The following is a 14,868-nucleotide window of genomic DNA, read 5'->3' on the forward strand; positions in this document are numbered from 1 at the left end:
CACGATAAAGGTCCACAGGCAGCCCGAGCCCAGCTGCCCGGGTCCCAGAAAACCCGGAGGTGCGTTTCCCGGCATGCAACGCGCCATCTGGGACTAAGCAGGACCGTGAAGAAACTACAGGTCCCAGCATGCACTGCTCCCCTTGATCCCAGCTGCTCACGGAGGATCTGGACGAAGAGGGACCCGTGGTGTAGTCTTCTAGGGATCTGGACTAATCGCGTTGCATGCTGGGATTTGAAGTCTTCGCTGAGGTGACTGAGATGAAGTTAGAGCATTTCACGCTGGAACCTGTAGTTTTCGCGAGCCGCTGAGCGTCAATGTGACCCGTTGAATGATGGGAACTGTAGTCTTCATGCATCCCTTGGGTGTCACTGTGGGCTTTGCGAGGAGACGCATGCGCAGTGGTGATCACGGCGGCCGCTGGGGAATAACTCCTTTAATATTATTTTTCATTCCTGCGCGGACGCTTCGTGTGGTGACATCACAGCGCAAGGCGTGTAGCGTCAGCGCGTGGCCCGCTCCCCTTTCTCTGCTGGCTCATTGGCTTATCGGTGCGTAGGTAGCTCGTTCCTCCTTCCTTTTTCAAGATGGCGGCCATAGGTGTAAACAAGCTCGGCCTCGGAGCGGGGCTCGATGCCGGCCCCCGGCACAGCGGCAGTCGGGGGCCGGCCGGGGCTGCTGTGAAGGTGAGAGGAACTGCACCCGTCCGCCCGGTTCACATAACAGATCCTGCCAAAGGGTGGCGATGCTGTGTCGGCTAATGGGCTTCTCCTAGCGACTGAAACAGCCTGTGCAGCAGCAGCCTCCCCTGGCTTCGGGGGGCGACACCGGTGGGGACATGGAGAATCCTGCACGAGTGGATGATTTGCTGTGTTGGGCGGCCCTGGGTCCTGTGGGCCCGTGCGAGCGTAGGGGACAGCCTGTCGAGAGGCGGGTGGGGTGTCAGGCCAATGGCTGGCCCTCTGAGTAGGGCCCTACCAAATTCACGGTCCATTTAAAAGAAATTGAATTTCATAGTTTCAGATATTTAAATTTTAAATTTCATGGTGTTGTAACTATGGGAGTCCTGACCCAAAAAGAGGGCCGTGGGGCAAGGCTATTGTAGGAGGTTTTTGCCACCCTTATTTCTGCACTGCCTTCAGAGTTGGGTGACCAAAGAGTGGCAGCTGCTGGCCAAGAACCCATCTCTGAAGGCTGTGTTGATGCCAGCAGGAGTGGAAAAGTAATACCATACTATGGCACTCCCCCACAAGAGCCAGATTTAATGGGGGAGACCAGATTTCACAATCCATGATGTGTTTTTCATAGCTGTGAATTTGGTAGGGCACTACCTATGAGATGGGGAAGTCCTGGGGTTCGCTGAATCAGCTGGGCCATGGAGTGGCTCCCCATCAAGAGCCTTAGATCAGACAGGCAGTTGGGCGGGGCTGGCCCATGGTTCCTTTTACCCGGGGCTCGCTGTAAGTGGGTCCAGTTTCAGTTCATTTGCAGAAAGAAAGGGCTGTACAAAAGCAAATTGTGACTAGAATCCATGAAGGAAGAACTGTCTAATGCAGGGGCCGGCAATCTTTCAGAAGTGGTGTGCCGAGGCTTCATTCATTCACTCTAATTTAAGGTTTTGCGTGCCAGTAATACATTTTAATGTTTTTAGAAGGTCTCTTTCTATAAGTCTATAATATATAACTAAAGTATTGTTGTATGTAAAGTAAATAAAGTTTTTTTAAATGTTTAAGAAGCTTCATTTAAAATTAAATTAAAATGTAGAGCCCCCCCGGACGGATGGCTAGGACTCGGGCAGCGTGATTGCCACTGAAAATCAGCTCGCACGCCAAAGCCATAGGTTGCCTACCCCTGGTCTAATGAGACGATTGCTGGGGTTAATTGGTTTGAGTGCAGCTGCATGGTAGATTTCTTTATACAAGAGCTACCAGTATAAGATGGGCCACTTACCTCTTGATGTGTGACTGCTTCTGATCTGTTCAAAATGCTTTCTTGATTTATAGGTTCTTGAGTGTGGAGTCTGTGAAGATGTATTTTCTTTGCAAGGTGATAAAGTTCCCAGACTGCTTTTGTGTGGTCATACCGTCTGCCATGACTGTCTTACTCGGCTTCCTCTCCATGGCAGAGCAGTTCGCTGTCCTTTTGATCGACAAGTTACTGAACTAGGTAAGGATGAAAACTATATGTAGAGATAAGGAGGTGTTAGTACCATTATAGAAGGCACTGGTGAGACCTCATCTGGAATACTGTGTGCAGTTCTGGTCTCCCATGTTTAAGAAGGATGAATTCAAACTGGAACAGATACAGAGAAGGGCTACTAGGATGATCCGAGGAATGGAAAACCTGTCTTATGAAAGGAGACTCAAAGAGTTTGGCTTGTTTAGCCTAACCAAAAGAAGGCTGAGGGGAGATATGATTGCTCTCTATAAATATATCAGAGGAATAAATACCAGGGAGGGAGAGGAATTATTTAAGCTCAGTACCAATGTGGACACAAGAACAAATGGATATAAACTGGCCATCAGGAAGTTTATACTTGAAATTAGATGAAGGTTTCTAACCATCAGAGGAGTGAAGTTCTGGAACAGCATTCCAAGGGGATCAGTGGAGGCAAAAGACATATCTGGCTTCAAGACTAAGCTTGATAAGTTTATGGAGCGATTATTGGGCCAGCGTTGCTATGTAGACATCATGTCAGACGTGTGTCTCAAGAAGGATAAGGTAGTGCTTTTACAAATTTGGGGTGGAGGGAGTTTATACATAAGGAATGGTAGGAGAGGTAGACTAATGGGTGGCAAAACTTGTGAACATTGATAGAGCAAAGGGAGTGGAAAATGATACAATAAGGTAATAATTCTGAGACCTTCTCTTTACTAAGAAAAGTGTTTCTACCCTATGTTAGGTTGGCTCCCACCCCCACCCCCACCTCCCCCTTTAACTTGACCTGTTAACATGAAAACTATAAACTGCTTTGTCTTCACTAGGATTTTACCTCACATTACTTACCATGTGTTAGCTAACATGGTAACATACTTTTCTTGAGAATATGCACCCTGAGATGTGTTGTGTTAAATTAAATGGACTAAGATGAATAGTTCCAGTCTTTTTAGTCTCTCATTATATAAAAGCTTTCCATACCCATTATCTTTTTTGTTGTTGTTGCCTTTCGCTTTACTTTTTCCAGTTCTAGTACAGTAACTCCTCACTTAACGTTGTAGTTATGTTCCTGAAAAATGTAACATTAAGTAAAACGATGTTAAGCGAATCTAATTTCCCCATAAGAACCAATGTAAATGAGGGGATTAGGTTGCAGGGAAATTTGTGTCACCAGACAATAGACTATAGTTTTTTATTTATATATATATATATATATATATATATATATATACACACACACTATAAGTTTTAAACAAACAATTTAATACTGGTACACAGTGATGATGATTTTGAAGCTTGGTAGAGGTGGAGGAGTCAGAGGGTGGGATATTTCCCAGGGAATGCCTTACTGCTAAATGATGAACTAGCAATTGGCTGAGCCCTCAAGGGTTAACTCTTACACTCTACAAGGCAGCAGGAATGGAGGGAGGGGAGACAGCATCGCAGACAGAGACACACACCATGTGTGAGAGAGAGATGCGCATTTCCCCTTTAAGTACGCTGACCCTACTCTTAAGTACACTGCCTTGTTAATTAGATCAGCTTGCTGAGACTGCAGCTGCTGCCAGCAAGCTCCCGCCGTCCTGAGCCCTGTTGTGTGTCCCCCCTGCTCTATGGAAGATGGGGTAAGCAGGGGGGAGGGGGACGCTCTGACTGCCCCCCTTTTCCTCTCCCCTCCCCCCCAGCACAGCAAGCAGGAGTCTCGGGGAGCAGCTCCAAGGCAGAGGGCAGGAGCAGCACATGGCAGTGGTGGGAGGGACAGCTGAACTGCCGGCAATTCATTCCTGAGGGTTAACAGCTAATTTAGACACCATCATTTTGTATGTATAGTTGGGATTATATTTTCCAAAATGCAGTACTTTGCACTTATCAACATTGAATTTCATCTGCCATTTTGTTGCCCAATCACCCAGTTTTGTGAGATCCCTTTGTAACTCTTTACCGTCTGCTTTGAATTTATCTAGAATAATTTTGTATTATCTGCAAATTTTGCCACCTCAGTGTTTGCCTTTTTTTGCAGATCATTTATGAATATGCTGATCAGCACTGGTTCCAATATATATTCTTGGTGGACCCTGTTATTTATCTCTTGTCATTATGAAAATTGACCATTTATTCCTACCCTCTGTTTACATCTTTTAATCAGTTACAGATCTATGACAGGACCTTACTTCTTATCCCATGACTTCCTACTTTACTTAAGAGCCTTTGGTGAGGGACCTTGTCAAAGGCTTTCTGAAAGTCCAAGTACACTATATCCACTGGGTCACCCTTGTCCACATGTTTAACCCCCTCAAAGAATTCTAATAAATGATTGAGGCATGATTTTTCTTTACAAAAGCCACGTTGACTCTTCCCCAACATATTGTGTTTGTCTGTCTGATAATTCTGTTCCTTACTATAGTTTCAACCAATTTGCCTGGTGCTGAAGTTGGGATTACTGGCCTGTACTTACCAGGATCATGTCTGTTTTAAAAATCGGCATTACATTATCTATCTGCCAGTCATCTGCTATAGCAGCTGATTTAGAGCCTCATTAGGAAGAGTTTTCAGCCTTGCCTAATGGAGCTAGGTTCAGCATACAAGCCCCCAAACACTATGAACTTCAATCGAGCAGTCACAGGACAACAAACAAACCTATCCCAAGGGTCACATAGTCACTCCTGCTTTACCTAGAAAACTCCCTGGCAAAACTCCTATATGCTGCCCTTGTTCACTGAAACTTAGAATTTTTCTAAAATGTGGAAGAACTTCTAATAGTTTTAAAATATTCTTGCAATGTTAAAATCATATAGGTTAAACTTAGTTCCTTAATACAATTAAACCCCCATTTTTTCTACAATAGTCTACATGTTTAGTGAAAGTTTCTCTTTTGTACTTTCAAATCATTGTATGAAGAAATATTTCATTATCTTGTTTCTGAGATCCATGTTGTCCTATTGGGCATAAGACTGTTCGTGACCTCTTAACTACACATACAATTGAACACTCACTGGCCATGATCCAGAAAGAAGAGAAAACAAAGCCCGCTGTGTTCTTCTTCAGCTTGTACGCCCCAGATGCTAGCTGAACAGAAGGCTTGCTCAGTTTAGAGAGAGGTTGTTTTGTCGGTGAGGGCTCCTCACAGGCATGCCAATCAGAGGAAAGAGACTTCTGTGTAGCAAAGGAACTCAGAGGTAAGGAAGCTTATGCAAATAAAAATCTCATGCTTAGCAACTAGCTATTTTGGGGCAGAAGGAGGGGCAGGTACATTATAAAGCCTAGAGTTTCTGTGGTCAGAGGAAGAAGCTTATCTGTTGTCCCATGTGAGAAGGGGGAGTTAGCCAGCCTATGGGCCAGGTAAAACTTGAGTTCTGTGGGGTACTTCTCTTACTGTTTCCCCTCCTTGATTACTAGAAGAGGTCCACCACATCTATTACATTTCCTCTATCCACCTTATTTTTGCTGCTTTTGGAGGGGGCTTGCCTACTGAGCTGCTTAAGATTTCCTCTCCTGTTTCCTTGACTGAACTTAAGAGTAGAACTTGTCTGCCAGTGAGATTTCTCTGGGATCTGTGGCCCATTCTAAAGTTTTGTGCTATCTGAATGTCAATCAGCCAGTGAGGAACCCAACTTAGCCTTGGTCTACCATAGGGGCGGGGATTGATCTAAATTATGCAACTTCAGCTCGTGAATAACGTAGCTGAAGTCGACGTACTTAGACCTACTCACCGTGGTGTCTTCACTGCGATGAGTCGACTGCTGCCGCTCTCCCGTTGACTCTGCCTGCGCCTCTTGCGGCGTCGGAGTACAGGAATCGACGGAAGAGCGCTCAGGGGTAAATTTATCACATCTAGACTAGACATGATAAATCGACCCCCTCTGGATCGATCGCTGCCTGCCGATCCGTCGGGTAGTATAGACTCAATGAGCCCCCCATTTGCAGGACCGTGATTGCTATATATGGTAATTGGGCTTTCTACCCTTATAATGATGTAGTTTGAGCCAGCTGCTTAATGACTAAATGTACATCACAGGTTCACTATTAGGGAGAAGTATTTTCATAAAGGAAGTTTTGTAGCCAGTGAGGCTGTGTGGAGCTGCTTTCTACTTCATAAAGGCCCTTTATTAGTAACAGTGAGTTTTATGCAGATTTTCTATTCAGTTGGTTGTTGAAACAATGTGGTGCCTTGGTGTATAAAAGAACCAAAGAAGAGAAGCTAAGCTACTACAGGATACCTCAAATATTTATCCAGCTTCTATGGGGAAGTCTCAGGTAGATTCCCAAAGTACACATCCATAGCTCTGCATGCAAGTTAGACTTCCTTTATTTTAAAGAATCAGATTTTTTTTTTTCTTGTATTGTACTCCTGCTGAAGTTACCCACAATGGAGCCTATGCATTTACTGTTCCTGCTAAAAGAAAGCAAATTGGGAAGGCATGTTTAGAAATTCCTGACTACTGCTGAAGTAGCAGATGAAATAATGTGGGATTTGAAAGTATTTATTGATAATGCTATGCGAAAAGTATTTTACTAAATGTATATGTTAGCTGTTCATAGAATCTCATTACTGCTCCTGGGGAGATTCTATGTCAAAAAATTCATAATTCTGCACCAAAAAATTCACAGTTATGCAAAATTCTGCATATTTTATTTGTCAAAATAATACAATATAATCACACCAGTTTCAATTGTTTTGGTAATTTATTTAAACTACAATACAGAAAAAAGTTACAATAACTATTCAGCATTTCCTAAACACATGGAAGTCAAGTTACAAACACTTGGTAACTAATACCCTGCATACCAGTTATAATCCTGGATTTTCATTTAAATTACATTACAGAACACCAAACAGTGCACACACAAAAAGTAGAATGTTATTTTAAATTGCGCAGACTTTCACACATAAGTCATTCAGTTTTGCTAATCATTGTCCTGGACCTGGCTGGGTACTTTGGAAAGTGCATGGTTTTGATTGTCCTGACATTTTATTGACTGCTTGGTAAATGTTGCCCTCAAAGTCTTTTTTTGTTTGTTTGTTTGTTTGTTTTAAATGGGTAAGTAAAATAAATCCTGAGCTGTAATCTAACCCCATAGTGCCACTTTGGCACAGGAAAAAAGCGAGAAAGGCACACACATCTTGCTAGCTGAGGATTACCTTACTGTTATTTATAATAAGGCTCCCTTACATCGTTCTGGCAATGTAGGGGCCTTAAAACTTTTACAGGTTTTATGCTCTGGGGGAATTGACTGAGAATGGGAACAGTTAACACAGCGAGCTGCAGTAGCAAGTGAGAGGGACAGAGTCTCTCTCTCCCCCTCTCGCTTGTTAGCATGCACATACGCCCAGCCTCTTCCCCTCACCCCTTTTCCCCCCCCCAATGGTGATTAACCACACAGGCATGCATGCCCAGCCTCCCACCCCCATCTCCGAGGCTGCTCCAGACACGCTGGAACAGACGCGCTGCCGGGGAAGAGACGTGTGTCCCCTGGCAGAATTTTTGTTCGTTTGTTTTTTTGCAATTTTCTGCGTGGGGGGTGGCCACAGAGATATGCAGGCCATATGAATTATGGGGTGCAGAATTCTGTCAGGAGTACATTACAAGACAAAAGCAGTTTACAGAAATGGACAGATAAAACCAAAGTCTTTTAAAAACAATTGTGCAAACTATTACTTTACATTGGAAATTACTCTGTCTTCTATATTTTTATAGCACCCCAATGAAATTGGCTTCGACCAACCTTGCTGTGGAAAATTAAAATTGGAAATGTATGTGTTATAGGTCTCTTAAGTTCGTATATGGAACATGTCTTAGCAGGTGTCTGCAAATTCTTACACACAGTTTTGTTAAATGAGATATTGGGTGAAGGAGTCACTGTAAAGCTTGTTACATTTGGAAGTTCCTGATTAAATATTGGTGCAGGTGATTTTACCCTCATCCCTTACCATTGGAAAAAATCTGCAAAATGGCCCCTTGGAAGGAAAACTCTTAGAGTTCCACAACAACATTCTTGCCCTCCAAAATGTTGTGGGTAAAGGATGGTTATTTTCTCCCCCTCATGTAATTAACATGAGTTCCACCTCTCTGAAGGGATTGCTCCCAAGGGATTTGTTGGAAGTCTTTGTACCAGTTCTGGCGTCCTTGTCTTTTCACCTGTCCTCACCTGCTTCCATAAAGTAGTGCTTCAGCTGAGCCTTACTGCTAAGGCAGCTTCTACCAGTGGCTACCGCTGGGTGCGCCCTCACCACCAAAAGTCCTGGTGTTCCAGATCATGGAGGTGGTAATAGGCAAAAATCTAGCTACTGTTGCCAGGACTTGACCCATCTCCACATGCAGATCCCTGGACCTTGCAGAAGGCCTTCCATGGACTGTATCTCCTTCCCAAAGTTTCCACTTCATGTCCGATACTATTTGAGCACTCGGGTTCAGTTTTAGTTTTAGAATTTTGTGTGTAATGGAAGTATTAAGTTATATCCTAAGTTTTCTGTACCATATTGTCAGTTGCCTTTAAGGCAGTTTGTGTCTAAAGATATGTAAGCTTTGGAATTTTTAAAATTTTGAGGCTCTTGAAAGTGACAGATTGATGTCACTGGATTAGAATCAGTCCAGATTTCCTTACACTGCTCTGTTACTATGTCTCATTCCTGATCTGCATACTCTCTGGTATTTGTCTTATGCCTCTTCTGAGGGGAGACTGCCAGATCATGTAGTCGTTTTGTAATGTACAAACATCCCCACTAGGCACAAGAATGAGATTATTAAATTTTTACCTTGTGCCCCAAGCAGCATTTGAACTGAGGTGTTAGAGAAATTAAAGGAGAATCTATTTATACACCACATGACTTAATCCCTGCAACATTTTTTTATTTATAAAACAAACACTTGATCAAGTGTTCTTGAAGGTCTATATTTTAATACAGAATAATTTTGTAATTAAGTTACGGTGTGAAAGTAATTCGGTCTGACTTCAAACATCTTGATTACTTGGCAAATTATACTGAAATCACGAAACTGATCTCTTGTCTGAAGACGTACGCTTCCAACCACCTACTTTAGCAGATTAAAAATTAAATGTTTACTTCCTGTCCATTCTACTTTGTGGTTTTTAGATATGTGGCACAAGATGTTTGGGGGATTGTGTGCTGAGCCTAGTGACCTGCTAGCAAGGCTGAGAGCTTCTTAATGAGGCTTTGATCCCTAAGTCGTTTAGCACCCATCAGCCCTTACCTGGGGGCAGGGTTACTTAGGAAGACCAGGGCTTTAAAAAGCCCGCTCCTAAGTGACCAGAGGAGCTAGTGAATGGGACCGACTAATGGGAGTTTTGCGAGGGAGTTCCCCAGGTAAAGGAGGACACCATCCCTGCCCATCCTGGCTAATAGCCATTGATGGACCTATCCTCCATGTTTATCTAGTTCTTTTTTGAACCCTGTTATAGTCTTCACCTTCACAACATCCTCTGGCAAGGAGTTCCACAGGTTGACTGTGCGTTGTGTGAAAAAATACTTCCTTTCGTTTGTTTTAAACCTGTACCTTGTGTACATAATAAATATGTGAAGCATGAAAGCAGGATACATATTCTGACAGTGACTCTGCTTACTGCACTGCGTATCAGCAAGTAGCTGTGCCTCTCTAGATACTCATCTTACCTCTATGGGGTTGTGACAGAAAAGTGCAGTAGTAAAGATATCACTGCAGTAAGTAAATTTTTCCAGTAGAATAAATTCTGCTAAAATGTAGTAAGATATTACTGTGTCCCCTTCTCTAAGTATGTGCACAGAGCATTATCTCTATTGGCCACATTGCCAACAGTAGGTCTTCTATTAGGCTGTTCAGAGCTAGTGGTGAACCTCTGCTTAAATGTCCTCAAACACTTCCCACTTGCTTCCACAAATACGCAAAATACAACAAACAGAAATAATGGGTGGAAGAGGAGATGTTTCTCTTGCCCGTCAGCATATTAAATGTGCATTTCACTGACATTGTGCAGCTACTCAGAGTGCAGTTAAATTCTTGAGCCTTCTAAAATTCCCACTATATGGCTGTGTAAGCCAGGGCAGTAGTATGTAAGCTTTGTTACCCAGGATAACTGTTGGTACAGTCTGTGCTGTTTGAGGGGGAAGTAGTGGCTGTCTGAAAATTGTGGCTGTGTGGATTAGGTCCTGTTTTCCTGACCTGCAAAGATTGATGGTGAATTGGTCACACTGACACACCAAGGCCTGAACAGCAATAGAGAAGTATCTCTTTTAGCTGATACACTGAGGTTTGGTGGGATGGGAGTCATAGAATGGACACACAGGTCTTATTAGTTGCCTCTGAAAAACTGGGGATCCCTAACAATTCGTAACCAGTAATGATGTCCTGCCACTCCCTCATACGCAGCATTAGTATAGGGTGAATAGCCTTATATACCTCCAGTACAACAGCATCAACTGCATTTATCAACCCTGAACTTGTTCCCAACTGACTGGTGGCAGTTGGGGAGTGACCAGCTTCCAAAGGGTGAAACCCACTCTCTCCTTCATGCTGGGGTGAACTCTCCACTGGGAATTCTGGTGCTGTAGTGCTGGGTTGAGCTCATCACAGAGCTCCAGGAAATTGCCTTCTATGTTCTGAAGTTGTGTGGCTACTGGTGGTTGTCCTAGGTCCCCAACCCTATCTTGTCCTAACAATCTGCCTGTTGGCCTGGCCCAAGAGTGGCACTTAGCCTAACGCAGTTGATCAAGGAATAGTTCATAGAAACCTTTGAAAACTCAAGATAGCATCAGACCAGGCAGATTGGATCTCTGACAGTTGCAAGTCTCTCTCTTGCTCTCTGTATTTCTGCCCAAATGATTGCAAAAATTCCAATTGCTTTCTGGCTAGTGCCATGCTCATAGGTTCTCAGTATTGTAGGATCTGCATTTGTCTTAGCAATGGTCAGGGGATCACAGTATTCTGGGCTGCCTCCAGGCTGGGAAATCAATTTAGAAATGACATGATGTGAGTTCTGGGACACAGTCAGGGGAATTATAGGCATTTGACTGCTTCCTACAGGTCCTCTGGCCCTCTAGAAATATCCCACAGTGTGATGTGAAAATTGCCCAGAGTGTAGCAGGCCTGGGTTACCTACCCATATGGCTGTGCATAACACTTCATAGGATCACAGAAATGTAGGACTGGAAGCGACCTCAGTAGGTCATCTAGTTCAGTCCCCTCCACTGAGGCAGGTCTAAGTATTATAATAGAACCTCAGAGTTACAAACACCAGAGTTACAAACTGACCAGTCATCCACATTCATTTGGAACAAGAAGTATACAATCAGGGAGCAATAGAGACCAACCCCCCCCACCCAAACAAATACAATACAGTACTGTAAAACATAAAGGGAAAGTTTAAAAAAAAATTTTTTTTGACAAGGTAAAGAAACTGTTTCTGCGCTTGTTTCATTTAAATTCAGATGGTTAAAAGCAGCATTTTTCATATGCATAGTAAAGTTTCAAAACTGTATTAAGTCAATGTTCAGCTGTAAACTTTTGAAAGAACAACCATAATGTTTTGTTCAGAGTTACAAACATTTCAGAGTTACAAACAACTTCCATTCCCGAGGTGTTCGAAACGCTAAGGTTCTGCTGTATCTAGACCATCCAAGCAGGGACTTTCTTTCCAGACCACAAGATTAGAGTGGGGAATGTGGAAATGCCCACAGTGATCTTGGGACACCCAATTTACCCCTTTCAGCCCTGGCTCATGAAACCTTACACGGGACATCTGGACAGCAGTAAGGAGCATTTCAACAACAGGCTGAGTAGATGCCACATGACAGTTGAATGTGCCTTTGGCAGATTAAAGATGCGCTGGCATTGCCTTTATGACTGGTTAGACCTTAATGAGGAGAATATTGCCATAGTCATAGCCTCATACTGCACTTTGCATAATCTCTGTGAATCTAAGGGTAAAATGTTTGCTCAGGGGTGGAGCGCTGAGGCAGAGTGCTTGGCTGCTGAGTTTGAGCAGCCAGATACCAGGGCTGTCAGAGGAGCCCAGAGGGCAGCAATTGAAATCAGGGAGACTTTGAGGAAGCACTTTGACAATAAGCAGCAGCAACATATTTCTTTAGAGTAGCTTCCATGATGCATTCCATGTTTTTTTTTTTTCCCTAGGAGACTATGTTGACATTTGGGGCCTCATATCCCAGTAAGAAAATTATTAAAATGCCTGTACGTGTACATGTGATTGCAATGTGAATTTGTAGAAAACAAAATAAAGATGATTTACCATTATAAAACTTTTTGCCTTTATTCACCAAGAAAAAGCACAGTGACACTCAGTAAAACACATGCTTGCTGGGAAAGGAGGGACTGGGAAAGGGCAGACCGTCACAACTGAGTGTAGAGCTAGCTGTCATTGTGAAAGTTGTGTGAAGGGGTGGAGTGATGGGGAAACTGAGGAGTCCCAGACAGTGGAAAGGAATGTGCGGGCGGAGAGTGTGTGTGTGTGTGTGTGTGTGTGTGGAGGGGGGGGGGGGGGGGGGGGCGCGAGGGAAGGCTGGTAAAGAACTGTGCATGTGCTGCTGTGGAGGTCGAGCCCGGATCTGCTCACTCTTCAGCATTATTAAAGACTTGAGCATTTCTGTTTGCTCCTCCATTACTTTTATCATCCGCTCAGTTGCATCCCTGGCAAATGCTTGATTCTCTTTTCTGTCCTGCCTTTTGGTTTCCCAGCACTCCTTTCGTTCCCTTTTCTCTGTACTGGAGTACTGCAGTACCTCCCAGAACATGTCTTCTTTGCTGTATCTTGGCCTCTTTCTTATCTGGCAGAGATGGTCGGCAGGGGTGCATGGGGTGTCCCTGAAGGCCACATCTGGTGAAGCCCGGGACAATGCACAGAAGCGGGATTGTTAAATTCAAGCACAACATTGAAACATTTCACTTATATGCACCTTTTTCAACGTACCAATCACTTTCTCACTGACCCTCGCCAGGCACACATCTCTGCAAGCACCCAAAACATGGTGAGTTTTGGGTGGGGGTACGGGAGGGTGCTGCACCTGGACAGAAGAACATGCAGTCTTTGCAGGGGTTGTGGTGCAGCTTTACAGGGAAATAACTCTAAAATTATCCCACACTTTTCCACAGGCAGGGATCATTCTAGCAGACATCTTACTGCTGAGGGTAAGCAGGGAAACCAGGGTACATCTGCTGCATGCTTGTGGCTTCTGCCCTGCTCTATATGGAGCTCACCTATATGCCACTTTGGTCTCTGCACAAGTGATTGCCGAATGGCGCGGGACAGTGTCCTACAATGGGGGAAGGAACAAAGCTGCACTGCCATGCAAGCTGCACCAGAGAATTATCGAGTACCTCCAGAAAACTTTCCTGGAGATCTCTCTGGAGGATTCCCATGAGATCTCAGCGTGCATTAACACCCTGTTCCACCGTACTGATTAGCTACACGGGGAAATGTCCAGCTCACAGAAACACGGCCAGCCTCTCACATTTCTATGCCCTGAACCCACCTCCGCACTACACAAGCCACAGCCACTTGCCAGGCGTCTCATCGGTTTCTTACTCACCGGAGAGCAACTGCTGAAACTGGCTAGGCACCTCAGCAGTGGAGAAAAGTTCCTGGCTGCTTGCCCCACTGGTTGACCTGCTGGGAGCTCCACATCCAAGTCTAGCTCCACCTCTTCATCAATAACTTCATCCTCCTGGTTAGGTACTCTTTCCGCTTCCTCCGTTCTCTCCGAAGTATCCACGAGGCTCTTGGAAGTGGGGTCACCATTGAGGATACCATCCAGCTCCTTATAGAAACAGCAGGTCTTATGTGCAGCACCGGAGCGACGGTTTGCCTCCCTTGCCTTATGGTATGCCTGCCTCAGCTCCTTTATCTTCAGTCTGCACTGCAGCATGGCCCGATCATAGCTCTTTTCACACAAGCTTCAAGAAATGTGCCAATAGGTATCCCATTCCTACGGGTCAAGCGCAGCTGGGACTGCACAGACTCCTTTCCCCATATACTGATCATATCCAACAGCTCTGCTGTGGTCCAGGCAGGAGAGCGTTTGATGCGATAGCCAGCCATGGTCATCTGGGAAGATGCGATGAGACTTCCCTATGCCAAGCCAGCAAGCAGGAAATGGAATTTAAAATTCCCGGGGCTTGCAAAGGGGAGGGGCAGATTGTTGTTTACCTGGCTGCCTGGCAGCAGAGTTCAAACTGCTGACCAGAGCGGTCAGGATGGTGGTTGTGGGACACTTCCTGGAGGCCAAATAAAGTGATTAAAGCATGCGTGGTGTCTACACTGGCTCTTTGTCGATAATAAAGAGAAGGGAAAAGAAAAAAGTCTCTGGTAGGGGTGGAAATATTTTGTCACTGAAATTGGGCATTTTTTCTGACAAAAGTCGCATTGCAGTGTGTACACATTCACTATTTTGTCACCAAAAGGCAGTTTTTGGCAACAAAACTTGGTAGTGTAAACAGAGCCTTACTGTACTGCCTGTCTTTCCTGCACATTGGTATAGTTTGCTCTTATGCCATTTAATGATGTCTCTTTGAAAAACTGCCAATTCTCCTGAACTCTTGTTTTTCCTCTTAGATTTGCTTCTCACGGGATCTTACCTACCAGTTCTCTGAGTTTGCTGATGTCTCCCTTCTGCTGTTTTCCCTCCTACCATTCCTTAGAATCATGAACCCTCCATTTCATGATCACTTTCACCCAAGCTGCTTTCCACCTTCAGATTTTCAACCA

General features: G+C 44.3%; 2 protein-coding genes across 3 annotated transcripts in view; one reads left to right on the forward strand and one right to left on the reverse strand.

The window, feature by feature from the left end:
• The window catches only part of TRAPPC13 (trafficking protein particle complex subunit 13), a 43,421-nt gene extending 43,291 nt beyond the window's left edge, over positions 1-130 (reverse strand). Inside the window, exon 1 of the mRNA XM_054032142.1 lies at positions 17-130. Coding sequence (XP_053888117.1) covers positions 17-130 — 114 coding nt within the window. The remainder of the gene's footprint in view (positions 1-16) is intronic.
• Positions 131-550: 420 nt separating this feature from the next.
• TRIM23 (tripartite motif containing 23) overlaps positions 551-14,868 on the forward strand; it is a 30,568-nt gene continuing 16,250 nt past the window's right edge. Inside the window, exons 1-2 of one of the 2 annotated variants that reach the window (XM_054032135.1) lie at positions 551-686; positions 2,004-2,166. In XM_054032135.1, coding sequence (XP_053888110.1) covers positions 588-686; positions 2,004-2,166 — 262 coding nt within the window. In that variant the 5' untranslated portion in view covers positions 551-587. Of the gene's footprint in view, positions 687-2,003; positions 2,167-5,232; positions 5,334-14,868 lie in introns of those variants that run through there. The other variant, XM_054032137.1, reaches the window with a different exon arrangement.

The sequence above is a fragment of the Malaclemys terrapin genome, chromosome 6 (genome assembly GCF_027887155.1).
Source record: "Malaclemys terrapin pileata isolate rMalTer1 chromosome 6, rMalTer1.hap1, whole genome shotgun sequence".
Lineage (NCBI taxonomy): Eukaryota > Metazoa > Chordata > Testudines > Emydidae > Malaclemys > Malaclemys terrapin.